The sequence below is a fragment of the Drosophila suzukii genome, chromosome 3 (genome assembly GCF_043229965.1).
Source record: "Drosophila suzukii chromosome 3, CBGP_Dsuzu_IsoJpt1.0, whole genome shotgun sequence".
NCBI classification, from domain to species: Eukaryota; Metazoa; Arthropoda; class Insecta; order Diptera; family Drosophilidae; genus Drosophila; species Drosophila suzukii.
In genome coordinates this window covers 67,671,170-67,699,013 of record NC_092082.1, presented here as the reverse complement: position 1 = coordinate 67,699,013, position 27,844 = coordinate 67,671,170, and the positions used below count along the sequence as shown (strand labels likewise).

The 27,844-nt window shown below is 40.8% G+C and overlaps 4 protein-coding genes and 1 long non-coding RNA gene across 15 annotated transcripts in view; 2 read left to right on the top strand and 3 right to left on the bottom strand.

Annotated features, from left to right (window-relative positions):
• The window catches only part of ChAT (Choline acetyltransferase), a 28,317-nt gene extending 14,981 nt beyond the window's left edge, over nt 1–13,336 (bottom strand). For both annotated transcript variants that reach the window (XM_065865664.2, XM_065865665.2), the window contains exon 1: nt 13,141–13,336. The gene's annotated coding sequence lies outside the window, so the exon portion shown is untranslated. The remainder of the gene's footprint in view (nt 1–13,140) is intronic.
• Nucleotides 1–26,761, top strand: part of LOC108014892 (uncharacterized) — a 43,857-nt gene extending 17,096 nt beyond the window's left edge. Inside the window, exons 1-3 of one of the 10 annotated variants that reach the window (XM_017081112.4) lie at nt 13,839–13,842; nt 26,353–26,380; nt 26,453–26,761. In XM_017081112.4, the coding sequence (XP_016936601.3) occupies nt 26,371–26,380; nt 26,453–26,727 (285 nt within the window). In that variant the 5' untranslated portion in view covers nt 13,839–13,842; nt 26,353–26,370 and the 3' untranslated portion in view covers nt 26,728–26,761. Of the gene's footprint in view, nt 1–13,838; nt 13,843–16,337; nt 16,342–16,946; nt 16,951–17,293; nt 17,304–26,352; nt 26,381–26,449 lie in introns of those variants that run through there. The other 9 variants (XM_070996693.1, XM_070996694.1, XM_017081110.4 and 6 more) reach the window with 9 other exon arrangements.
• On the bottom strand, nt 12–13,309 carry VAChT (Vesicular acetylcholine transporter). The gene is made up of 2 exons (XM_036816780.3): nt 13,141–13,309; nt 12–6,287 (listed from the first exon to the last, which is right to left on the bottom strand). Exon 2 carries the CDS (start codon nt 5,938–5,940, stop codon nt 4,210–4,212), a length of 1,731 nt encoding a protein of 576 aa, XP_036672675.3. The 5' UTR covers nt 5,941–6,287; nt 13,141–13,309; the 3' UTR covers nt 12–4,209.
• LOC136117099 (uncharacterized) lies at nt 21,012–22,303 on the top strand. The gene is made up of 3 exons (XR_010654376.2): nt 21,012–21,439; nt 21,503–21,834; nt 21,888–22,303. It is a non-coding gene; the product is annotated as an uncharacterized lncRNA (long non-coding RNA).
• On the bottom strand, nt 24,515–24,903 carry LOC108014884 (uncharacterized). Its single transcript, XM_070996697.1, has 2 exons — nt 24,892–24,903; nt 24,515–24,826 (listed from the first exon to the last, which is right to left on the bottom strand). Exons 1-2 carry the CDS (start codon nt 24,899–24,901, stop codon nt 24,552–24,554), a joined length of 285 nt encoding a protein of 94 aa, XP_070852798.1. The 5' UTR covers nt 24,902–24,903; the 3' UTR covers nt 24,515–24,551.
• Nucleotides 26,762–27,844: the final 1,083 nt, after the last annotated feature.

Here is a 27,844-nt window from a genome sequence, read left to right as displayed (position 1 = left end):
TGTGTGTATGGGGTGTATGGGTGTGTTGCTCTGTAATAATGCATTATCTTTCCTCTATAGCTCATGCCAATATCTGTATGCTTTAATGTACGTTCGGTTATATTTTCTGCTTGCTCAATTCATTATTCATAACATTTCCCATAGCCAGAAGCAGGCAACTGCCACTTTGAATTCACTTTCGATGCAATCCAAATACGTTTATAGATTCATGCGAGTTTTCTATTTGTGTTTTACCCTTGAATAATTCCAGAAAATGTCAATGCCAGCACATGTAGTATTTGTTTTAGCTCTTAATTTTGCTTGAATTGAGCTTTGCATTTCCTGGAAAATTCGCACACATTGAACCAAACTTCAAGGGTGTTTGTTTTTGAGGCAGTTCCTGCTTGATTTCCCTACTGTTTACATTTGATTATAGAGGACATTTTTGGCTTGCCTTGAAAATATTCTCTAGCTATGTTAAGTCATCGAGCATCGATTCGCTTCGTTTTGATATGCATAGCACTTAGTTTGCTTAGTTTTTTTCTTGGGGATAGTTGAAGAACGGTGTGATATTCAGATACAAACATAATTACGTTTAGAATATAGATGGATAGACTTGGAAATTGAACAGCAACGTTACAGAACTGGGATTTGGATAGTTGGTAAAATTGTAGTATCGCCTCTGGTTTTGCATTTGCTTACTTATCTGTTATAATAATTTCCACTGTTTATCGTAATAATTATTGTTAAATATGTAACACAAACGTCTATAACATTAGCCGAAACAAATTGCAAAGACTTTCGTAATAATTTAGCTCCGTACTATATTAGTATGTACTTGAAACGCTCCGACCTTGACTTTCAAGAGTCAAATTACCAAAAAAGACATTCGAAACTAACAATATGCCTTATATACAATACAAAACTGAACTGTGGTGGCATTAACTTTGTGGGCTTCACTTACAAACTCATTTTATTTTGTCTAGGGTATACAATTAAATTTTCTAAAACGTTCTTCACACGCACAACACATAGAAACTGTCGGAGAGGCATTTCTCATATGAAAAAATATCAAATTATTTTTCTGTGCTACTGGTTTTGTTGCCAAGGTAAAATCCCTATATCATTTAGTAAATATTCGATATTAAAAATTAATTTGTTCATTAATTATCCATAGCGCACGGTATTGCGTATAATTCATAATTCATATAATGCTATTGAACATTCAACACTTGTAATACGCAGAGTATAACCATTCAATTAACTGCTATCGTGTTTTGTAATTCATTTTATAAATGTATATTTATATATATTTTATCATACATCATTTCTTATGTTATTATGTTTATATTTATATGCTCGTAACACATTTAGTTTATGCGTTCCATTTGCTCTTATTTGTTTAGTAAGTTATTACACATTGCCGGCACTGCTACCACATCCTTCAGGCAACTTTCTATTGACCTTCTGGGACCCCGTCCTTTGACTACATTATGTGATGGTTATTACTTAGCTGTATATTTATATATTTATTTGTAAACCAAAACTGGAAGATTCATATACATGTTGCGCTCTACCAAACTTTGGTTAAAACTGTTCAAATCTATTGAAATCTTGAATGCCTGAAACTGTCATGTTTTACTTTTTGACATCTATCTACATCCAGCCTTGAAAGTCATGTAAAGATTAATCATATTTCAGTGAAGATTTTAAAGTTTATGTTAAGGAATACAGGGATGGAATTTGATGATAGTTCCAAACTGTACATGACTTCAGGGCTGGTTTTTAGATGATTGTATCAAAGGAAACTTAAATAAATATTGCTTATTTCGGGGGTTTATTATATTTATGTTCGGTTACTTGTAATTAAAACTCTATTGTTACCTACTTAAATAAACAATCTATTTATAATATGTTACATAATAAATATATGTACGTTATTGACTATATTAATTGTTCTGGTTTTCTTCTTCTTCGCTTTTCATATATAAATATGTAGTATGCTTTAACACTTTATTCTTCACCACTACCTGTCCTTCGTTTTAATTGATACTTTTGATGGGAGATTTTTTCATGAGTTTAATTCATATTATAGTTAAGAGTATTTCTACAGTTTTGTAAATTTGTAGAGCTATGTATATATTTTAAAAGTATGTAAGTGTTTATAAAACAAGGAAGATAATTAAAAAGTTTAAAGTATCAACGAACATAATCAAATTTAATACAAACAATCCTTAAGAACAGACAACAATTTTCTACTTTATCTATTAAAACAAATTTAATGGAAACGCATATTAAAACGAGTGGTTTCTAAAATCCTATGAACGTAATTTGTAACTTCATTAAAATCAGTGCATTTCTGTTAATGTATAGTGTATATAGCGTATAACCAATTGCTTTCGTAATTCATAAGATACTCATACATATTTATATTGGGTCCGCATTGACAGCAGTTTTGAAATGGCCGTTTTACTGATATGTTCACGGATATAGAAAGTCTGTGATATACTCGTAACTAACTGTAATTGCCGACTAAACACATTCGAAAAATGTACATAATCATTCTGACATCCAATATACGCATGCTGAACTGTATATAAAAGATACATTTACTTATTCGTACAGTGGATCTTAAGGTCCAGCTAAAAGGTGTATAATATAGGGGCAATAAACAGCCCTAAAAAGTCGTGCAGTCGAAATGAATCAAAAATACCGTATGGTATGCATACAATAATCGTTAATCAATATGTTCATATGTTTTTCTTTAGGTTTATCTTTATCTTATAGACAAGGTACACACATTTATGCTATGCTATCGAAGATCTACTATGGCGGCAGTCCCATGATCGGAACGGCCCGTGTGCTCATAGAGTCAACAAGCAAATAATAATTGATTGGTAGGTAAATATGAAACTTGAATTTGAATCTCAAATTGATTTCCGTTTCCATTGGTTGTATAACCTATGTATGTACACTTCATGTACGGCCTAAAAGTAGGTGTGTATGTTACCGATATGATATGATTACCGATATATGTATAGACTAGTAGCAATAAGTAATATCACTTTTGGTAATTTTAACAGGCGAGCCATCGAGACTCTGATATGTATCGTTACCTTGGTTGTGTCTTATGTTAAGAAACGTTGAAATTAAAATTTATTTTAACCGGAAATCATATAGCCTGGCTGGCCGGGAATCCACTCTCGTCCCAAGTCCGCCACAATGACAACCGAAAGAGTTCCTCTGGTTCAGCGGGCGGGGGAGGGTTTCGATTTGTGCAACTTGTGATATGTCTGCGATATGGATGCCATTGCCTGTGGAACGGCGGTACTTGGTCGAAAGTGGTCCTCTGGCCAGCTGAGCCACTTACAGCTAGCTTGTATATAGATATATTTATATATGCGTGTATATAATATCTGATACATATTTGTATGTGTGTATATTTGATAGGGCGGGAGTCCAAAGGAAGTCCTCCCCTTATCGACTAACTATGCCTAGGCTTTGGTTTCTCTAGCTTCACTGACTGATAGACACGAAAACGGCTGCATGAGTACTGAGTATAGGGCATAGGCGATCCGATCGGACCGCTCTATATAGCTGCTATATGCTGATGCATATATGCGTAGTTCTAGCGATGGGAACTTTGTAGGCGATGGTAGGTTTTGGGCTTACTTGGGTGGAGGAATCCTCTATTAATCCACCTTTTGTCTGAAATTTATATTGTTTTCGCGAGATGTTTTTGACTTTTTTTAAAGTTGCTAGCCTAAATAACCGTTTTTATAGAATGATCTAGAACTGATATTGTAGTAACAGAAGGTTTACAAGCTGTTTTGATATAATATTATTTATCCTTTTTTTTTTATATCATGAAATCTGAAAGATGTAACCATTAATTTGATTTAAAAATTCTTTTTTCTTACTACATATAACATCCTAGGATTATTTCCTTTAAAACACCCAGGTAAGCCCAAATCCTGCCTATCCCATCACTGATCTTAGTTGCTTCAACATTCGTGTATGATACAAAACTTGGTGCGGTGCATTAACTAGCTGCTGTATTAACTATCTGCATGTTATGCTCGTTATAGTGTACGTACCACTTGCCTATATGTCTATGCTAAATATATGTATATGTGTTTTGTGTCGAGTTTAGAGTGGGTTCAACAAAAAACGAAAAGAACACGGTTTAAGACTAGAGTTTCGGTTTTGCCTATGGGCATGGGCAACAGTTTAAAATCCTTGCCTAAAGGGATTCGCCGGACCGGCAGGACCTCTGCTCTGGGCCTGCTGTTGTTGTTGCTGCTGCTGTTGCTGGAAGGGATTGGCCACGCGGGGCTGTCCCTGGGGGGCGTAGCTGCCGCCCTGCTCCTGGTAGCCCGGCTGGTAGCCCTGGTCCTGCTGATAGCCCCCAGCCTGTTGGTATCCTTGCTGCTGCTGGTACTCGTACTGCTGGTCATCCAGATTGGTCTCCTGCTCCTGCTGATACTGCTGCCCGTACTCCAGATGATTCTTGACACCGCCCTCCACGGGCTTCTGGTCGTGCATCACGTAGGTCTGGTACTCCTTGTTGGGCGGGTCCTGCATCAGGATGTTGGCCTCGTTCTCGAAGGGCTTGAAGTCGTAGATATTGCGCAGCTTTCGCAGCACGGGCACATAGGCCAGGTTGGAGAAGGCTATCAAGAAGTTGAGGGCCGTGAATCCAATGGCTTCCACCACTCCTCCAGCGATAATGGGGCCCACGGCATAGGCAATCGAATAGGATATATCCGCTATGGCATAGATACTGCCATAAACCGAGACGTAACGCACATCCACCAGATAACCCAGTGTGGGCAGTAGAGCGGTGTCGATCAGGGCGATTCCAAAGCAGATCACACAGATGGGCAGCATGAGCATCTTGTAGCCACTGCAGAAGGGTATGATAAAGCAGGAGAAGCCCTCCAGGGCCAATCCGACGGCGGCCATTAGCCACTGGTGCTGTGGATACTTCCGGGCCATCTTCACCGTGATGACCACGCCCAGCACGTGCGGAAAGAAGGCGGGCAACCACACCATGCCAATCTTCCAGTTCTCCGTGGTCATGTTGTCCTCCATCCACAGCGAGATGGTGGGCTCCAAAAAGGCTAGCGCCACATTGGACATGGTCAGTGCACCAGCACAGACGGCTATGTAGGGATCCATGAGCAAACGCCAGATGGGTATCACCTGGTCCTGCACCTCCTTGCTCTGCTTGATCGCCTCCTTGACCGGCTTCATCACCAGGAGCAGCATCAGGCCATCCAGCAGGCAGACCAGTGCCAGGATCAGGAAGGGCACCTCCTTGCCGGCAAACTGGTAGAGGGCACCGCCGAAAGGTGGCGCCACCAGGCAGCCAAAGCTGATGAAGGCCAGCGCAATGCCCAAAGCCTGGGATCGCTCGTTCTCCTCCGTGAACCGATCGGCTATCATGGCTAAACCGGCGGTGTCTGCGAAGGCGGAACCAGCTCCCTGGAGAGATCGGGCGAAGAACAGGACGCTGTAGCTGCTGCCGCAGGCGAAGACGGCCGTGGAGAAGAACATGATGGTCAGGCCGATCAGCATGGGTAAGTCGTAGCCGATCTTATCGATGAGGCCGCCCGAGAAGGGATTCACCATCAGCTGGACGATGGCCTTGGAGGCGAACAGAATGCCCGTGGCCGAGTCCTGACCGTGGTGGTCATGATGCATGGGTATGATCTTCCCTGTAATGTTATCCCTCAAAGGAGGCGGCGTGGGCCCATCGTCGAAGCTGCCAATCTCCCTCAGATAGTCGGGAATAATGGGCACTATCACCATATACAGCATGTTGTCCAGCAGCAGGGCTATCGATACGATCACCAGGATCAAACGACGCTGGTTCACCGGCTCCTGGATCTTCTCCCACACGATCTCCTTGACCTCGCGAACTTCGAGGTTGATAACAGGTATTTGGAATGAGGCCATTTTGGTTGATTAACTTGATAATCGCTGAGGTGTACAAAGTTCTGGACCAGTTTCTTCTGGATTTCTCTCTCTCTATTTTTCCTTTCTTTTGTACTCTTCTCTGTTGCTTTAAAGCTTTTTATGCGCCGATCTGAGGGGCTGTCATGTTTTTACTGCCGGAAATACAAATGTGGCCGCTTCCGTTTCCGCTTTCTTTGCTCCTTTCGAGGTGGTTTATCGTTGCTTGTGGTTAACTGTGGTGTTGTTCTTGTTGTTTGCCGCTGCCTTTGATGTTGTTGCTGTGTGGTTTTACATGTTTTGGTGTGGTTGTAGTAGTTGTTGGAGGTGTATGCATGCCAGTGAACAACCTTTAACGACACAGAAACAAGATTTCGTTAGTCTTTTCTTTATTTTTGATGCTTGATTGTCTCGCTAGTGCGATTAAATTTATTTATTTTTTATTTCATTATTATTTTATGATCTTTCTTGCTCATTCTCTCCCTCTCTCTCACACTTAACTAGGATTAGTTGGGTTTATTTTATGATTGAAATGTTGTTTCTGTGTTGCAAAAGGCTGCCTGCTGGTGAACAGAAATATTGTATTGTATTATGATTAGTTCGTGGCATTGGCATTGTTTCGATAACATAGGATTAAGGATATCTCTTTTTCTTTTTTAAGTTTTCCTCTTCGAGGGACACACATTTCAATCATAAAACAAATACCGAAAATGTACGTGTACATCTACAATTATGTCATTGAGTATTTGTGGGTTCAGGGTGATTATAAGGGTGTAGCAATTATTTTAATTGGATTTGTGGGTTTCTGGCTGAAGGTGTGGGGTTTCTGTTGGGTTGTTCCCCCTGTAAGGCAAGTGAGACGAAGCAAAGTGTCCTTAGAGCCACACGGTTGCACTCATCGAAGCAGTAATTATAATTATTGCTTTTCCACTTAACTTGCACGCAATGAAAAAGGACTCGAAATTGAATGAAGACAGTTCAAGTGTTTTTCGGATAATACTAGATTTGATATTTTTAAGATATTTTACAAATTCAACCATTTCTTTTAATATATATTTTCGTTTTTTGTTGGTTTTGATGCCAAATATGATTAGATTTTGAAATCAATCTATACATCTTATAACGTAAAGCCATAAAGGAAACTTTACCTTCCAAATACAGTTGTTTTATGGTTAAAAATTTTGAACAATTTAGATTGAAGAAAAATCGTTTTTATAAAAAATACTTAAAGTTTTCCTTTAAAGTTTTCACACTTATTTCGGTATTTTTTGTATTGCCCGTTATTATTCTTTCTCCTGGCTGTTCATTAGTTATTCGTGGTGTTCAAAAACTTCATTTAAGCCAACATCACTGCTGTGCCAGCTATCAATGCTGATCTAATTTCAACATTTATCTACCTTGTAGCGCTCTGCTACCAGCCACCCCCATTTGAGTAAACATGAAAATGCGACGTGTGCAGGGTATAAATATGACCCCCGCCCCACTTTTTGCTACTATACCATCCCCATCCAACCGAATTCAGAGCCGCCCCTTATGAGGCTTTGGTATATACGAGACGTAACAAAAACATTTCGTTTTATCATTAAATTTTCATGACCACGTCCGTGTATCTGCCCCAAACCTCCCCGACAACCTTGAGCACCGTCCTGATCACCCACCCACTTTCATATAGGTATGTATATATTTGTATATATGGATGGTTACAGCCCCCGGGCTGCCCATGAGTCAATTATGTTTTGCGACTGAGTGGGGGTTTTGCTTTTATTTTTCCATCCAGCGACTTTAATTTTTGAGTTTTCTCCATGCATGAGTACTTTCCCCTAACAACAAAAAACCGGAGGAAAACCAGGGCCGGTGGGTCAGGTGGGTGGCCGCACTTGACCCTGGGGGTGGTGGTTGGTGGGCTTTTATCAGCACCAGGGGTTGCTCCTGGGTCGCCCGCCTGCAGCTGCTCAAGTCAAGTGCAGAAACGTGTGCCTACATGTTGATTACAACAAGGTCCCCACTAGACAGACCATTCAATGTATCTGACGAATATTTAAGAAATATTATAAAAAAAACTTAGGGAAAGTAACCTTAAAGTGGTTATCGTTTTGGGACTTAAGTGTTAAGAAACTAAGTTACACATTTATATTTTAAACACAATTTTTGAAAAATGTAATTTAAAGTAAGTAATACTTTTACCATTAACATTAAAACCAATTGGGCTCTTAAATGGGCTTTTCAAATTGGTTTATAACTTAGATATTATTATGGCATTTTAAAAATGATATACAATTTTTTGTTGATTTTTCTGATTTGACTTAATAAATCAAGAGGTTACAAATACAAGGAGAACTCATTCTAAGTATATGATATATTCAAGTCTAGTATTAATGAACTGGAAAATTCTCGACTTGAAATGAATGTTGCTAATAATTTGGGAAAGCGTGAAATTGACAGTTAGAAAACTTAATCAACTGTAGAAAACTTAACCAAGTTGAACAAAACACATTCTTCTGTCAATGACAAGAGATCAAAAACTTTTCGGCAATTATATAAATATTTGAGCATGTTTTCAAAGAAGTTTTATCTACTTGACTGACTTTGCCTATTTGAGATTCCCCAGGGAATGGGAGGACACACCTACTTATGCCCTGTGCATATATGCCTATAAATGAGCCAGCAATTTGTATTTACGCTTTTATAATTTTATTGATTTTTCCGCCCTGTCTGGCAAAGCTCCGTGGACAGCTGACGGATTTCCCAGGCAATGCATAAACATTTACACAAAATTCGGTTTGGTTTTGGTTATGCTTTCTCTTTGAGTTTCAGTTTCGTTTGGCCAGGCCCTTTGTTCAACCTCCTGCTGGGGGGTTTGCTTTTCATGTTTTTTGGGGTCGAGTGCCGACTTCCGACTGGCTCAATTAGCAGACCAAGCGTTCATATTTTATGCAGCTTCCACCGCAGTAAATTATGACAGCCCATGTGTTTTCCTTGGGTTCAGCCAGGGGAAGCTGAATGTAGTTTCTACTTTGGGACTCATCAATAATGCGCTACCTGTGGGGCTTCCAGGTGCTGCCTGTCCTGGCCTGAAATATTCACGAGGCTTTAAGATGCTTGATGGCCATGTCATCTAGGCAAAAAACCAAATTTAATCTTCTGTCAGACAACAAAGAACGAGCTGGGATTGTGGGGCAGCAATTGTAGGTGAGGAGGCTTAAAGCCGAAGACCCTGCTCCCAAGGCAGGATGATCGCCGACTTTTGCCACCCGCCGTAACCCTGGGAACATCCGCAGCCTGCTCCTGTCGTTTTTCAAAAACAGCAAAGGATGTTTGCTTTTCCGAGAAAGGGGAATGAAATTACATTCGCTTTTTTAGCCCCAGCTCGGCGGGGGCGTGGACATCTGGGTGTGCCTGCGTCTGTCTGACGAGGTAATCAGCGTAAAATACAATTTCATTCTGCCTCCCCTGAAGGGTAAGACATAAAAAATACAATATCATGGGGGGCTGTTTGCATTTGCAATGAGTTGCCAACAGAACCGTGAGCTTTGGCGCTTCGCCATTGCCCCGGCAACGTAGCAATACCATTAAAATTAATAATCTCGAATATATTTCTTTCTTTTCTGCCAATATTTAAGGATGGGTTCAGGGTGCAGCCTTAAATAAACAGCAAATAAAATATATCATAATATTTATGGTAAGCCGCATTTCGCACGCAGGCACTTGACAAAAGGCAGCGGAAAATCCTCACAAGTGTTTTCGGTACCACAATATAGATTCAGATACCACCCCACTGAGAGAAATAAAATGAAACAGGGGCTTGTAAAACTCCCCGCAAGTGTTGTAAGCTGCTTTGTTCAAGTGGCCTGAAGGGTTGAAGTTTGTTTCTGGGGGTGCGAGGGGTCAGCAGTTCAACGGTGTGGGGTTCGGAAGTTTAGAAACCCAGTCTGTAATTCGATGTGCTCGCTGAGGCAAATACCATATTCCCCAGCAATTGCCTCTAATGAACTGTGGCCAGCTAATGAGCCCCACCTTGGCCACCTCTTGATCGATTAACTTGGCCAACTTGGCCGTTGCCAGCGTTACCTTAACCCTCTTCCGACTGCCAAGTGACATTTCTGTTTCAAGTTTAATTGTCTTGTCCGCTGTCTTGGGCTGAATCGATTTTACCGGGTTTTAGTTTTAGCCAGCTTAGCTGGTCGTTGTAGACATTTTTTTTAATTCCCAAAGTTTTGGGCTCGGCATAATGTCAAAGGATCCTTTTTCCCTTTAAACCCAAACGTGTTTACAACCCTCTTAGCTGGTGGCTCTTGTTTTTATTGCTCTTATTGTTGTTTAGCCGATGTGCTTTTATCAACTCCCAGTGGACCCAGCAGCCACTTAGCCCGAGGATCCGTCCTCCAGTTGCAAACTGCTGCCCGAAATGGAAATAAAGGAGCGAGATGAGGCGCCATTTTGGATGGTACCACGGGGCGTATGAGCGGCCCCTTTAGTGTGGGGCTGCCTATAAATCAAAACATTAAATGGGCGTGGTCCTTGGGGGGGAGTGGGGGTACCAAATGGTCTCCTCTTACTCCATTTGTGTGGGTGTGCGTGTCTAATGTCCCTGTTTTCGCACACATGTCCAATTTCCATGGAACATCCCTTTTTGGTCAACTGTGAGCGTTGGATTACAAATTGATTTGCACATAAATTACTCGGACTTGCCTTTTTTCGGAGCGAAAGTAATTTACCTTTATGCCTTTCATTCAGCAGTTCATGTTTCATGTGGTCTTGTGCACAGAAAACAAATAATGGCTGTAACTTCTAGCAGTCAAAACATTTAATCATAAGGGGAACCATAAAACTGATTGGGATCTTGATACTTTTCCCAAAATCCGACCATAGTTGGTCTCAGGAGGATATCAACTGAACTAAACGTTCTTTATAAGTCAAACTTTGTTATTATAGAACTACTTTAAAATTTTAAGATAGCTAGAAAACTTTTAAACATAAAATGCTTGAAGTACTGCTTGGCATTTGAGTACATAAAAATTTTTTTAGATTCCTAAAAGATTTATTATAACCAAGCATATTATTCTCAATTATACTTTCGAATGTTTTACTGATATTCGATTAGCACAAAGGTTGAAAATGGGTAAAATTTAATATCGTTATTCTATAACGGTTTAGATAATATAACAATACTGACTAAAAATTTTGCAAGTTGTAATACAAATAAGAGCTACAATACTTGCTCAGTTTTTCTTTCTGTGCAGTTTTGATTAATAGCTACGATAGCCTGTCTGTCCTAGCATATTGCTAATTTCCAGCATCGATCCCAGGGCCTAAAATGTAACCATTTGTAGCTTGTAGCGGAGCAATCAACAACACCATCAGCGACCGGTTTACGACTTTTGATGTCGCTACTTGGTGTGGATTCTGGATCCTGCCCTTGCTCCCTGTCCCCTTTCTACTTTCTCCATTCCCCTGTCGCATTTTCCCCCTCTGATTCCGATCCTGATGGCTCAATGTGGGCAACCCTCGAGATGTCCGGGTGCGTTTCTTATCAGACAGCATCAAGACAAATGCGTTACTTGTTTCTCGTTTGGCTTATTACGAGCTACCTTCCGGCCAGCCTTTGTTTCTGCCTTTTCCAACCCCCCAGGCTGCGGTAGATGGTTCTAAAAAATCAGGGGAATGGGGGCGTGGGTCTGTAGTTCCTCGTTTCTCGGTGGTTACAATGGTGGTGGGATGGTGATGGTGCGCCCCCTTTTGTTTTGACATGAAACCGCTATGAACACATCAGCGTTACAAACGCGTCTACAAGGCAAACAATCTAATGACGACGGCGTCCTCTTGTTTGTGTTTGTGTGTGAAATTTATATTTATTGCCTTCATTATGCAGCAGCCGCAGCACCAGAGAAAATTGCTTTCCTCTGGCAGGTGGCTCTGGGTTCGGCATGGTGGCACTTTCTTTTTCGCCCTGCTAGTTGGTTGGTCGCTGCTTAAATGAACTCCAGCTAGACCACGACTAGACCATCCACATCTCCATCTCAGCCACCTTCTCCACATTTCATCCCAACCAAGACGAGGCTTGTAATGATTTAATGGGGCTACAGACACAAATTTGATTAGTCAACGCAATCTAATAAAGGCATTTGTTTGGGGTTCTTGGCTAATTGATTGTCAATTGATGGCCGCAGAAAAGACCTAAAACGGCGATGGATAGTGGAATTCTGGCCATTCATTGCCCATGGAAAATTCTTTAGAATTAAAAACATTGCAAATATTGTTGTAGAGGGCTTTTAAAAATACTCGTTGGCAGTGGGAAGTCGTGGGCAGTGGGAAGAAAATAAAATCATGGAAAATGTAAGGTTTTAAAATGGTTTTATTGATATAGTTAACATTTATTTTAAAAAAATGGTATATCCGTTAAAAAATGGTAAAGAAAATCTTACTTTTTGACAAATTTACAGAAAATGTAACAAATATTATCGGTTACAAGAATGAAAACTTACTAAGAACTCTAAGTTAAAGCTTTTTACCAATATTAATTTAGTTTTTTCTATTGCCAAGGGGATACAAATCGAAGAAATTTACCATTCAATGCTGTTATATAAGTTATGATTATTGGTGCACCTCTAAACAGTACCTCTTCTTTTGAAAAAGTTAATTTAAAACATACTTGAATTTCTCCAAAATTGATACAATACAATACAATACAACTATCAACTTTTTTTCCATTAAAAAATTCACCTGGTTTGCCAGTGAATTACATAAGAAGCGCTCAGTTTTTGAGCTCGGGCGGTAGGTAGGCGGTCGAACGGTAACTGTTCCATTCCATTCCGTTCCCCGTTCGTGCGAGGAGGCCCATTGAGTGAAAAGAAACCTACGAACCTACGAGTTTGGTTTGGCTTTCTTTTTTTTTTTGGGCCATAAATAAAATGTGTCTACCCTGTGAAATGTGGCAAGTGTCGAGCTCACGAACCGAAACACCGTGCCCCTGTATATGCACTCTCATATAAAAACGAGGTGTATATATAGAGATACACTTGTGTGCCAAAGGACAACGCTGACGAGAGCGGGAGGCCTTTGAGGACGAGGACGAACCACTTGCCAGGGGCCCTGTGCTCTAGTGTTTGCGGGCTAGATGTTGTTTAATTTTAATTATATGCCTTCACGGAGGCGCCACGTTATGCAAGCACTTCATCCGACAACGTAGGGATCTGAGGAACTCACCTGTGTCGCTCGGTGTGATGTTGCTGAGGCGATGGGTGAGGAATCCGCGGAGATTGGAGACGACGCGCTGCGGCGAGTTGGGCCCGCTGCCAATGGAGAAGCTACGCAATTTCGAGAACAGGGCGGCGGACTCCGGGCCACTGCCCGCGGCGCTGGTGTTGGCCTCGTTGGACGCCACGTTCGCTCTGTTGGAATCGGTTTGGTCCTGGTCCTGGTCCTGCTCCTGCTCCTGGTTCCCGCTCCTGGTTCCTGCTCCTGGTCACTCAAAACCCCGCGCGCGTGATTATGTAAAAGAGCGCGCGGTAATCGATCGCCACACGCTCACACCGACACACAAAAACACTGACACTCTACCCGATGCAACCGCTCGACCGCTTCGCTCGCTCGCTTGGATTTTCCTCTATAGATTACAGATAGATTCCCTGGTCCACAAAAATAATGATTTCGATTTGGTAGAGCTCTGGAGCTCTGCTGCTCCGGGAAGTTCTTATTATTTTCTATATTTTTTTTCCAGGCGACGGGCGGCGAGACTACGGCGAAACAGCAGCAGCGTGCGTTCAGTCGTCCGGGCAGGAGCAAAGGTAACTTCTGTCTGGCGATGGTTTGCCCAGTGGAAAAGGCCAGAGCTCGTCGCTTTTGTCGGTATTCAGCCTGGAAGGCCGAGCTCCCCGCCGTGCGTTTTTCCAGGGCGCAGGACAACTGCGCATGCGCCTGCGCCTCCGCCGGGCATCCGGCCAATTGGCTGGCAATCCTGCCCAGCCGTGGCTTTTCCCTCCGCTTTCCCAGGCCCATTACTCTCGCCCAGTTGAGCACATTTGAATAAAATTCTATTCGCACTGTGCGAAGAAAATCAATTTCCTTCGGCCACTCTCACCTGTCGGTGTTTGGCTTTACTTTTAACCATTTTGTCATTGCGTGCCTTTTGCGTTTGCCATTTTTCGTAGCACACATTTCGGGGCTTATGTAAGGCAGCCTGTTTTTTGGGGATTTATTTGCCCAGTTTACTTACTCTGCCTAGCCATAAAAACACCAACACACACTCACTCGAAATGTAATTAATTTACAACAATGGAGTTTTGTTTGTTTTTTTACTGCCTGCACTTGTAATTATTTTACAACAACTAGCCTCCCTGTAGAGCAATCGGTAGAGCAATTTCTTTGATAATTTTCAGCAATTGCCCGAACAATAAGCAGACATTTCTTTTCAAGTGGACCAGACAATAAGACTGTCGAGCAGAAAAGGACCCTGATTAATATCTGGTGTGACTGCAATGCAGTGGCCAACACCCGCAACAATCTCTATTCTGGCACCCCTGTTTTTGACCAGCTTTTCTGGGATATCTGGGATATTTCTCCCCGACCGCCTCACAATTTGCCAATTTCTTTGTCATTTATCACTTGACAAGCACTTTCTGCAATTTATCAAAGCTTAACTTGGGCTCAGAAGGCCACAAAATTATGTTAAGACCATAAAACCGGGCACCCCGAACATGGCTTACTCAAGAATTCAATGGCAAAGTTTTCTGCCACATTCCCACCTTTTGTCTCAACTCTTTTTCTCTGTCACTAGCCTTTCATTTCTTATGCAAAAACTTGTGGGATAAAAAAGTTGACAATTTATTCACCGCTTTGCAAGTCTGGGTGATTAGGGCACAAGTTTTCCGTCGAGTTTTCCTTTTTAATTTAGAGGAAAAGCGGCGTCAACTGACCCACTGAATCGAGATAAGGTATCCAACGGATATTCCGCTAGTTAGTTGATTACATTTCCATTTGCATTTGCAAAATGCGAGCAAATGAGAACAGGCAGCTGAACTGAAAGTCATGTCAAGGTTAGAGCAGTTTTATTGATTGATTATCGGGCCTGAGTTCATGAATGGCATGACTCGCCCACTATCATTTATTCGTTTTTTTCTTTACAGCTCATACAAAGTTTCGCTTTGCATTTAAAGTTCGCCCTGCCAAGTCCCCAATCAGCAGTCGAAAACCTTCAAAATCCAGCCACGTAAAAGCAATTACGAGTGTAAATTTTTGGTGTGCTGGAAACTATTTTTGCAGCTTCTTTTATTCGGTTTATTTACAAAGTAGAGTGAGAAACTTTTAATGCACCGATCGATATGAGCCCAAGGACCTGGGAAAATGAGGAAAACGAGGGGGAGGGGTAGGAGGAGGAGGAGGTGCCTCCTTCTCAAAGGTAAATCAAGGTGTGCCTCGTTTGCCCCGTGTGCGTGTTCTTTGCCGGAGGAGTGGGTGTGGTCTTCTCTGGTGGTTAGGTGGTTGTGGTGGCTTGCCTGCTGCGGATGTTTGCAACGCGGCTTAAATATAACAACACTCTGTGTGCGGGGGCCAAATTATATGGCACAAGCGACCAGCGGGCCAACGTACTGTGGCCCACCCAAAAGTGGTTGGAAACAAGGTTACCTGGTACGCACCACGCGGCCAAAACAGAGAAAAATGTCTACAAGGCACGCAAGGCGAAAAACAGCGGACCCCAAGAAAAAGAAAACGAGCCCGTCAGGCACCCACAATAGACCAAACAAAAAGCATGGGCACCCAAAACTTAGCAGCGAAAATAAAAGAAATAATGCTGCTACAATACAGTCCAACTTCTTAAGCTCGAACAAAAGTAACGCACTTACTAAAGAAAAATATTTAGTTAACAATCGAATCTTGAGAGAGAATGGAACAAATAATATTTTTTTTATGGAGGATGTATAAGTAAGGAAAGCTGACTTACTGAGTGCTTAAAAATATCTTATTTAATAATGAAAAATATTTAAGTAACCTACATATTTTTAGTGAGATAAGAAATAATAATATAACATTTTAGGGGATATACATAATAATAACAATAAGACTTTCTGGGTATATTATAAATATTTTTTTACAATGGTTTGTATGACTTACATTTCAAATGGTTTTTTTATACTATTTATTTTATAGGGGATATATAATAGAGCTTTCTCAATATTTAAGAATACTTTATTTAATAATGACTTATATAAAAAATACTGACTTCCATTTCAAATGGATTAAAGAATGCTCTCAAAAAGTCCTCTTTGATGTCAAATTTTCTTAAATAATCTTCAAATGTAATGTAGAACTAAGACATGAATTTTCATGGCAACTGCAATTTATTCAGATGTGCTAAGGACAACTTGTAATTCCAAAGCAACCGAATTCCAAATCTCCAGAGACACTCTGTGTCACTCAAGATGTAATTAATGTTTCTCCAGGGCAAAAAACATATGCATAAATTAAAATAAATGTATTGAGGACAAACCATTTTCAAATTAAGCATTTAAAGATGTTTAACAAGATGTTCCGTACTTTCCTAAAGAAGCCTAACTGTTGGCAATAGTCCGTTTTTATCCGTCGTCGATTTGCGCCTCAGTTAATCTTAATACAATTTTAATTTACAGCTAATTGTTTGACCCGAGAGATGTGCCATCATTTGTCATTTTGCGAAATGGAGCCGCCTAGGCGATTAATTAATTCTCCGCCAGTAAAGTGGTGCAAACAATTGAAATTCGACACCGGAAGGTGACCGAAAGTCAGCGGAAAGTTCCAGGATCAGGGTGCTCGAGAACTCGACGCTCGAGGCAATAAAAATGAGGATAAAATGAACTTCAAAGCGGGATAACAAGCCCAGTAAACAAGCCAGACTGCAGCATATTTAATTGCGTACCTTAATGTTTATTTTCAATTAGGGACTCAGTCATGCCAGCACGAGTGCAGTAAAGACGGGGGTATGGTGTTGTATGCCGCCTTTTGGCAATTAGATGACGGGTTAGTCTGGCATCTGCTTGGATGTAAGCGAGCCGCAAAACAGACACCACGACCACTCTGCAACCACCACCGGCAGTAAGAAAAATAAAAACACAAAAAACATGCCCAGAAATAGAAACAAAAACAACACTTGTAAAATAACACGCTGCGCCTTTGGGTCTCGTTTTGGCCAAGGTGAACCCCATCCACCCATTCAACCCACCCACCACCTTATAATATATACCTTATACCTTGTACCCACCCTCCTGCCTCGTTACATTCTATCGATTTTTATAGCATGTGGGTATTTTTGAATATATCTTCTCTTGGAAGGCGAACCAGTTTGTTGGTAACGAGAACTAACGCTAAATGCCTTAAATCCTGCACTGGCCTAATTGGATTGCTCCGACCGCAGCATATCCACAACCGGTTCTTGGCATGTCCTGCCAGTCGCAAGAACCCCTTTTACCATCCTGTCCTGGCCTGACCACCCGTCACAGGAGGTTTAAATTATATTTCCCTTCAAAAATATTTCCACTGCCATCCAGCTTGATGGCTTCATAGTGCCGCCGATCCTTTCTGCGCGATATTGACAGCCAGATAGACAGCAGGATACCTGCCAGCCTGCCAGTCGGGCTGTTGGGTTGTTGGGTTGTTGGGTTGCTGCTGCGGCTGTCAGTGGCAGAGTCTGGATTTTCGGTCCCTTGCTGGTGCCACACGCTTCCCCTGGGCGCAACGTTTGACGGCAGTCACGGAAATTCAGGGGGAGTCGGGTTCCCGCTGCGACAAAGTTCATTTCGGTGCTGAGACGACACAGCAAGTGGCGGCCAAAGGTAAACAAGGTATGATACGTACTCAGAAATTGCTGGGGACATCAGGATTTATCAGGGCTGAAGAGGTGCAACAACGAGGAAAGTCACTCTATTTTGCAGTGCAGTTGAAAGATGTCTGAAGCTAACGAGTATTAAAACCGATTTTTTGAAAGCCCTAGTATGGTTATATGTGCAGATTATAATTAAGAATAATGGTAGATGATTTTTTAGACGTTTAACACAGCGAATATTACAAAAAATGTCTACAGAGTCGATTGTCGAAGGGGCTAGTTAGTTGATAATATATGAAAGATAGCAAGATTAATTTGTTTAAAACAATCTAATTGACAGCTATCACTTTCCCAAAAGACTTCCTAAAAAAAAAAAATACATTTTGATTAATAGTCACAGGCCAAAGATTAATGGCTAACTGTAGGTTATTAATATTGTGTTCAATAAATTGACAGGGAATATTTTTTACAGGTCTTTCCTTGAGTTGCAAGATTGTAATGATAAAAGATTTAAATTATAAAATATAATTCAAATATATTTCTCCTCACTTTAAAGGCTTTAATTTTAATTAAAGTCCTGTAACACACTCACGTAGCTTTTAATTCGCATCACCGTTTCCCAAAATGACATTATGCGATTGCGGCTTCAACCAAAATGAACTGCAACCTTCATTGGCGATTCATAAAGGCAAACGAGCATAAACCACTGAAGATATATACATTCTCAATCCGATCCGTTTACATTGATTGCATAAGCCCCCCGGCATCGCTAATTGGGAGTACTTATAGTTGCAATTGATTGGGCTCTTTGTATCGGAGTCGACAAGTCAGCTGAGCCAAAAGGGAGTGTGACGTCCAAGGATGAAGGACGAAGGACCCAGAATCAAGAAGGGTAACATGAGCTGATGCCTCGTTAGCGCGGATGTCCTGGTGGTGAAGTTGCTGAAGGTAAAGAGTTAAGAGTTAAGGCTGCTGGTAAAGCGACTCCGTATTTTCCCAACCGAAACGCAATTTGATAAGCGGACGCTGCGTGGGAGGACAACCCATTCCGTAAATCATTATTAATTTACCAGTTAATTTAAAAGTTTTCATATCAAGTTGAACTCTGGCTACCGAACCTTTGCAAAATTTAATTTTAATTTGAGTAAAACAGTTTTCACAACAGTTTTTGTCTATCAATTATTAAAATTGGAAAGTTTAATTTATCCAAAAATAACTCACTAATTGTCCACAGAACTATATTTCAAATGAATTCCAGTGAAGAAGCTTTATATTAAGGCTTAATGGGACATGCAAAATGTTTGGTTAGATGAATGGTATTTTTAAAATTTCGTTAAGATATAGACCCTTTTTAGGTGCCTAAGGACTTTGTTTACAAAACTTTCCTTCGCTTTTTGAAAAACGTCTTTTAGATAAGAAGCCCGAAAGATCCTGATACATTATTAAACAAGTTCAGAGCCTTAAAAATTTTTTTTTAACAATACAAAGCTTTTTATGGAAATACGAATATATTTTATTCAAAACTAATTAAGTTTTATTGTCAAATTAATTTATAAGTTCTACCAGTTACGACAATTTCGTAGTTCAATTAAAAGTTAATATGTGTCTCTTGAGTGGAAAACTAATCTGGAAATTGCCAAACAAATTGGAGGAAAATTGCGGAGAATGCATGAAATGCGGTGGGCAATAAAATCTAATGGAATCTGCGCAAACTGAATAATATCAATAAAATTAAAATTAAGAAGACGCTTTGCGCAGCGCGAGGGAGACAGAGGAAGTCAGAGTGAGAAAGAGAGGGCAGCTGCCTAAAAGGAAAAGCGGAACCCACAAAAGAGTGCTAAGGAATTTCCTTCTCTGCACGTAAGAGTGTGTGTGGCTGTTACTGTGTGTGAGTGTCACGAGTGGTGGAATTTCAAAGGAACAGCGGCCATCAAAATGGCTGCCAAAAGTGTTGAAGTGTGTAAGTGAGCCGAAAATGAACAAGAAGAAGAACTTACAATGGCCGACATCAAAGCCACTTTTGAATGGGTGCGAAAGAGAGGGAATGAGCATTATTAGATGGACGAAAATAAAACTAAAAACCCAAGGGAATGTCCAGAAATATTCGTGGTTTTGGAGGGCGAGTCCGCCAAAATTAATTGCAAAAGTCGCATGCTTTCCGCTTTGTTTTGTCAACTCAACTCAAAACCAATGTCAGCGGGACAAACGTTTGGTGTGCGTGTTTAATATCCCGGCCCCTCGGAAATCGGAGAATGCAACTTTTGACATTTCGATGACCTTAACTAACTTACTAAGCGAAACAACAACGAAAACAACACTTGCAGTTAATTTGTACTACCCACCCACGCTCCCTCTCTCTCTCTCTCTGTCACTCTCTGTCTGTCCCTTTTCCTTTGGCCTGTAACCTAAATTCAGATTACTGTGTTTCAAGTTCCATTTTGTGGCTCAAGTTTCTTTCCATCGTTCCCCAAAAGTGTATTTGCAAACCCCCCTCCCCCAACAATTCCCGTTTGATTTTGCCATTTGCTTTTACTGCCTTTACCGTTATTTCATTCAAACATGGCCGCGTGGGTGTGGCCTTGTCACTCACACAATTGCGAAGTCCTCTCCCACGCACACACACACATACACCCACATCAGCTAGGAGTCGACTGGAAGCGGTAGGCGGAGCCGTTATTCCTTCGGTTCCTGGCAGAATGAACACGCTCTTCCTTCCAGCGACGAGTTCCAGTGCTCCCAGTAAGACACATATGACTTCCAGCTGTTCATCAGCTGTTCAGCTCGGCTGGAATTGAGAATCGAGGAGAAGCGAGTGTGGTGAAAGCTTTTCGCTGGGAAAAGTGCAGTTTCCGCTTCACCCCTTTGCTCATCCTCATATTTCGAAACTATAAAAAAGTTCTGCAATTTGACGTTGATTTGGAATTACTTACTACCAAAGAGTTTCTGTGGGTTATGGAGAGCACTGAAAAAAAATTGTATTTTTAAAATTTGTTTTAAAATTATTTCGATGGTTATGATAAGTAATTATTTTTAAGCAACATCTATAAGTTTAGATATTAAAAAAAATATATATATCTACTTTATAGATCACTTAATGCTATCAAAGTGTTGAAACCTTTTTAACCGTAAACTATGAAATCACACATAGCATTTAGGAATACTGAAAATCAGGTGTATTAATCCCTTGTGGCTTGGTAAAAAACATTATATTAGGAGTAAGGCCGAATAAATCTTAAAAAATTTATACTTTAAATACTAAGTCTTTTTTTTGGTGTAGAGTTGCCCGAAAAGTTGTTAGTCATGGAAAGTAACTCAAAAGTAATAGTTAGCAATAAACATTTTTTAGAGTGCACTAAAATGGAAATGGGATGGCAAACAATGTTCTAATTATTTTTGAGTAAAACAAAGGACATCGAAGCTCAATGCTGAAATATTGAACATGTTCAGCCTTTGTCTGGTGGTATAAGCCCTCAATTCAATTAACAGTGTGCAGATGACAGACCTCAATCACTCAGATTCCTCGCAATCATTGCAGATGAACAGCAACATTTGAAAGAGGAATAAAGTTTTAATGCATATAAATTGCGTATGCCTAAACGAGGGCCAGACTGTGAAAAATTAATGCCGGCATATCACGGGGGGGATTGGCTGAAATGACTGAACTGCCACCCGGCCAAGAGCAAAGCAAAAAAACCAGGTGAGGGCTGACAGGTGAGATGCGGACGGTGATGGTGTTGATATCCCTCACGCCACCACTTTAAAATTGGGTTTCAGTTTCGCTTACAGCTCCGGCTTATTGTTCCTGATGTGGGTACGTTTTGGATGCCCGTTTGGATGCTCTGACTCGATGACGTCAACAGTGGACTTGAACCGAATCTCGCATCAGCTTTGAACTTTGACCTATGCTAAATTCGAGCCCAGAGCACTCAACTACCATTTTTCAGATCGCTTGAGGGCGATTCTTGCAGTCATGTCGCTTTGAATTATTTGTCAGCTTGATGAAAGGTCATTTGGATTCTACTTCTTCAGTCGCAGTTCAGTATTCAGTCAAACGTACATATATCTATCTATCTGTCGGTGGATTTCCTTCTGTCCGCCCGCCGCTGGTAAATTCATCATTTTTGCGACATGTCAATTTGTCACTCACCTGGCCTGACAGCCCATGTTTTAGATATATGTGTGGATGGCCTGGCTATATGCCCATGGAGGGTAGCCACATATGTTTTCTTATCATTCAAATCAGTGGAGCGATCAATCAAAGCACCACGGCCTGCGGTTTCTGGCTCGGCAGCTGGATTGAGATGGATTGCGATAGATAATTACCAGAGAATGTTAGTGGCCCAATGACGAGGAAACTGAAAAGTTGTTCAGACCCAATTAGTGAAGGTCACAGAAGTTAATCCTTAATGCAAATGTTTGCATAAAGCCGAGCGACACTTAAAACTTTGTCCATGGTGGCTTGGCATTTTGTAGCGGAATATTTATGGGTTTTCAAACTTAATTAAATATTCAAATATTCAGTTTTTTACAGAGTTTGTAGTGGATCAGACAATTGATTAATAAGTGGATAAGACACTCGGAAAAGGAAAGCATTGCAATTAAATTATTTCATTAATTAAAAAATTACCGAAAAATGAAAATTACCTTCCGATTCCGATCAATTTTTAAATATTTCCAATTTTGTTACAAATATTTTCTGATTTTTCAAAGTACATTTCTTCAAATAAAGTCGTTATTATGTCATTTTGAATGCAGCACAGAAGTACACGAACTGTATTGAAATGCATTGCATGCCTTCAAGCCAATCCTTTATTGATCTGTCATTAGACGATTTTGTCATTAATGGCTATTTATTTATTAGCTGGAAACAAAGACGTGAAAATTGGTTCAATGCCAGAGCTTGTTTCTTGATAAGTGTTTGCAATATTTGCACAACTCTGCATAGATGCATAAAAGATACTCGTAAGTACATAATGGGAATAATTATAGATGTCGTTTTTAGATGTAATTGCTGGCCAAGTGCGACACAGCTCTCGAGATTGGAGCTGCAGCTCATCTTAACCCAGAAACGAGGCGACATCTGATAAACACAATGAACCCACATTACTATATTGTATTGGCAAATGAGGCAACTAGTGCCAGTGCTTTGTTTTCATGCCCCACTAGCGGTACGGGTATCTAGATTTCATCGTCATTGCCATTGACATTGCCATTACCATTACCTTTTGTCATTGCTAGGGAGATGGGACTGGGAATTGGACTGGGAATGGGACTGGGAATGGGAATAGAGTGTTATCTTTATGCAGATAATGGACCTCCCTCGCCTTGTCAAGGCCGCGTTCACTTTCTTCAATGGCGGGCCTGAGATATTTTGGGTTGGTGAGGGCCGAGGCACCTCCGAACTCATTATGTGATGCCATCATCGATTGAAGTGCCCCCAACAGCCGTGGGGCATCCACAACGAGCCCACAGCGAACCAAACACTTGAGACCACCGCATCCATCGACCATCCATCGACTATGAAAACTGCGTGTTTGCATTGCGGCAATGATTTCTAACTAAATTTATTGAAGTACTTTTCACTTTTAATGCGAGCGCCGTGTGTTTCTCTTCGCCACGCTTTGATATTTATGACTTTTACCCAGCGAACGCATAAAAAACTCAAAATTTGTGAGCTCCAATTTTTATACACATATTTTGTTAAGCCCCAAAATTGGAGCACTGGCTCTGGAGTGCGACTTTGGCTCTATTTTTTCACCTCTTCGCATTTTGAATGATTGTCGATCGCAGACACAATGCCAGTTGATTGATTGTGGTAGCAGCACAGCGGCAACGGCTTTGATTGCCAATCGAAGAGGTGTTAGATAACATTACAAGCGCAACAGACACGCACTGCCTAATTATCGTTTATCAGAGACGTATCTCATATTCCGTACATGTATTCGGTTCCCCCGTGACATCACGATGGCCCATGGCCCATGGCCTATGGCATAGGGCCCCTGGGAACCCTCGGCAGACGTGTGTATCTTCGCCTTGGTTAATTAAAAGTTCTGCCTCATCGGGCATTGGGCTGCCGACTCAGGTGGGGCTCAAGTTCAGGTCCAAGGCAGCATCAGCACAGTGAAAACAGGCAGGCCACCACCAGCAATTGCCGTGTTATACAATGGATTTAAGATACGGTGACTTGGAGTTTTTAGATTACAGGGCAGTCATGGAATTTTTTGGAATTTGTGGATTGGCTTATGCTTTCGATTTTCTTCTTATTATCAGAGATTTGTAATATAAATACTTCAGCTGTGTATACATGAAAATACCTATTTGTAATAATTTAAAAACATAATAGGCATCAGTTAAAAGAAAACCTTTCGTTACAAAATTTTACGTTCGAATTTCTCTGGATTAGATTGTAATGGTTACACAACTAAATTCCAATAAAACAGCCATGTTTATCAGATCACGGAAAACCTCTAGTTATAAAATGTGTGTCTGATTCTCAGATATCTTGAATTTTTAATCTAAGTAAGAACTTTTCATGATGAAGTTATGTATAGATTGATAGTATTTTTTGTATTTTTGATAGCAAGATAGAATGAAGATAAGCCATGTGATAAGAACGTTTCTTGTGAATTTCTCTCAAGTTTCACATAAAGACTCTCCACTGTATTGCTCAAAGTTAGGACACATAATTAATTTATTTGCACCACCAATGACCCCACCAACCTGAACCGGCCGTAAATCCCATCGAATCCAATCAAAAGTTGGGCGCAAAAAAGATACATAAACGGCTTAGACTTTCGGCGAATCTCGGGGAGAGTTGGCCTGTTTATTTGGTGTAGGGCTCGACCCACTTCCACTGCTCCCAGACGACGCAGTCCTGCTGCTGCTCCATGAAGGCGTAGTTGTCGGGACACTGGATGTAGTCGGCCTTCTCCTGGCCCTCGGGACAGACCCAGTAGTGGGTGGGGTCGGAGATGTCGCGGAACTTGCGGCCGTGATCCTCGACGATGGCGCAGTTGGGTTCGGCGTAGATGTCCTGGCCGTTGTAGGCGGAGCTGAGGGCCAGGAAGAGGCCCAAAAGCAGGCAGCAGATGAGGATACCTATGGGTTAATCAAGAAATTATAACAGAAAACTCCTTGTTTGGTTTAAAGATGATGTGCCTCACCCTTGTTCATGATGAAAGTGTTGCAATCGAAGGCTGAAAATTGGCATATTTATAGTAGTACCGAATTTCCCTTATCGTACCCAGTATTCATGTTATTTCGATACTTGCTGCACAAGCAAAATCACTTAGTCCAAATGAGTTTCTATTTATTTTTAGCCTCCCGCCTGCGGATGTCGCCCTAAATGTGTGTTTAAGTAACGGCAATCATAACGAGCCGCATTTCACTTGGCCGCATTAATTGGATTTGGCCCAGAGCCCGAGCGTGTCGGCTTAATCGATAATTAGCCGCTGCACTGCGTTGCCACCATCACATCTTGGCCAACCTGAAATAATCAGTTGGCTTAACACATGCGATGCGATACGGCAGCGTCATCTTGGCCAAAAAACCAGTGGTAAATATGGTCACCTGCTGGCTGATTGGACATCTCCCCCTTCCATTCAACCCATCCCAGTGGGCCACCTCTCAATGCGGAAACTGTAATTACACTTTAAAGCATTTTGTAAGCGATTTTCAGGGTTTTTGTTTTCAAACCCACTCGGGCTGCTAAACGGTTTTTAGTTTTTTCAGCCTGCACATTTCGTGAGGTTTTTTGCCATATTTTGTTTTCGCATCCTCTTGCCATTTATATTGGTCAAGTGGCGCCCGCAGCTCCGATACCAAAGCCAAACAAAGAAAAAAGCAACAAAGAAACAAACAGTTAACAAAAATGCAAAATACTTTTGCAAAAATGACAAAACAAAAAAAATGCCCATTGAAAAAATGGTAAGCAATTAATTAATGAATGATAGTCTTTAATGTTGCACAATTTAAATGGATTCAGATTTCGGCATTTGTTTTATAAATTATGGAAATATCCGATTATGGATTCGCCATGCCAGCTGGGTTCACACTTGACAAAGTGTCAACAAATAGTCATGGTTATTATGTCGGATGACTATTTGTTTGAATTACTTACTAATGAATCAGATTTACAGACATTAAGCTCATCTGCGAATTCTCTCAACGAAATCATGTAAATATGTATACAAATCACCTTTTTTAATATTTTGTGCGCTTTACAATTTATTTAAATCAACATGTTGATGATAATGTAGGGGCTTGGCTGTGTGCCAAATCATTATAAAATATTGCATTGTTGAACAATCCATTAAAAGTGCACTTGGTTCTTATCTGCTACCTGATGTTGCATTAAATAATGTTTCAATATATATTCGCAATCTCTCGTCTTTCCACCAATGGAGTCCAAAATATTTGGCATCTCGCCATCTTGATAAAGGTGCTGTTCCCTCCCACTTTTCCCTCTGCTCCCTTGATAATAACCAACGGATGCGGCGCGTGTGTCGAAATGTCAATACTTTTATTATTCTTGTTTTCATTTCTTTTTCGGCTCTGTTCCCCCTTGAAAGTATAAAAGTTCCAACCCCGAAAGATTGGGGTCTCAGTTGGTTCCTTCTACCGAGAAACTTTCACATCCGAACATGAAGTCTGGTGGGTGTGAGGTGGCATTTTAATGTTACTTCGCTATCGATTACTTATTGTTTCATCACTCTTTTGCAGCAGTTATTGCTCTGTGCGCCATCTTTTTGGCCGCTTTCCTGGTGGCTGGTGCGAACGCGGATGCGGGTCGTTCCGCCTGCAAGGATGAGGCGGAGATTGGCAAGACCTTCACCCACCACTTCGATGCCGCCAAGTACTGGCTGTGCGAGACCCTCGGCACCCCGGCCACCGAGGTGGACTGCCCCAAGGGACTGGCCTACATGCACCTGCTGAAGGAGTGCATCCCCTGGGCCAGCTACATCTGGAAGAAGCCAGAGATGCCACCAACTGTGGCCTAAAATGAATAAAACATCGTTGACTACTGCAACATAATTTGGTTATTACTTGATTGGGCAGGGTGCTTTTTTCTTGGATATGCAGTAAGAGTTCTATATATTGTATGTTGCAAACAACTCCCCAAACAAACTTAGAAAATAAGTGAAATTTTCTTGCTCGTATCAAGGGACTTATTATTAGAAGTTTAGCTTCTTATTTTGTTTTTTCATAATTACTTTTAATACGTTTTTTTAAACGTTTATTTCGGTGACCCCCTTTTTTTTATAAAAACTTATCAGTTTTCTTATCCGATACCTTAAGTATTTATTTAAAATTGTCGTATTTAAAGTTTGTATTACTTTTGAGACTCTAGAAGTATAGATGTGTTTTCTCTATAAAAAGCTTTATACTATAGTTGCTCAAATTAATTGTAAGTGATTATGAAGCTTGTTATAACAATATATTGGTTCCTTAATATAATATACTCGTAAATAGCAGTTTTATAATATATATTTTTAGGGTTTTTTTCCTATGCCTTACAAACTTGTAAATAATAACAAGTTATTACTCGTACGCAGTGGTGCCTTTGCTTACACATTTCTTCAAATAATATTTAACAAGTTTTTTGCAAGCCCATTAAATACTAATTTAACAGAAGTTCGCCGCCCAGCTTGCAGTTTTAGGGACAGCATACGGCTTTTTAATAGACCAATTTAGCAGGCACTTAAGACTTTTTATGCAGAAGGCAAAACCGATGACAGATGTTGCCACTGAACTTGGCACCCGATCGATGTGGATTTATCAGTGCAAAAACAATTGCTAAAAGCTTTGTCGGAGACGCTGCCTTTGTTATTTTTCAATACCCGTTACTTGTTGAATAAAAGGGTATGTTGCATTCGTCAGAAAACATGTAACAGGTGGAAGGAAGAGTATTTAATCCTATTAAGTATATAAATACTCTTGATCGGTATCTCTAGTCCTGTCGAACTTGCCATGTCCGTTTCTCCGTCCGGCTGTATGAATGGTTAACTCTCAGAAACTATGTAAGCTAGGAAGTGGAGACTAAACATGCAGATTCTAGAGATTCTGCGCAGCATGGTGCCAGGTTCACTCTAAATTTAATATATTTTTGTATAAGTA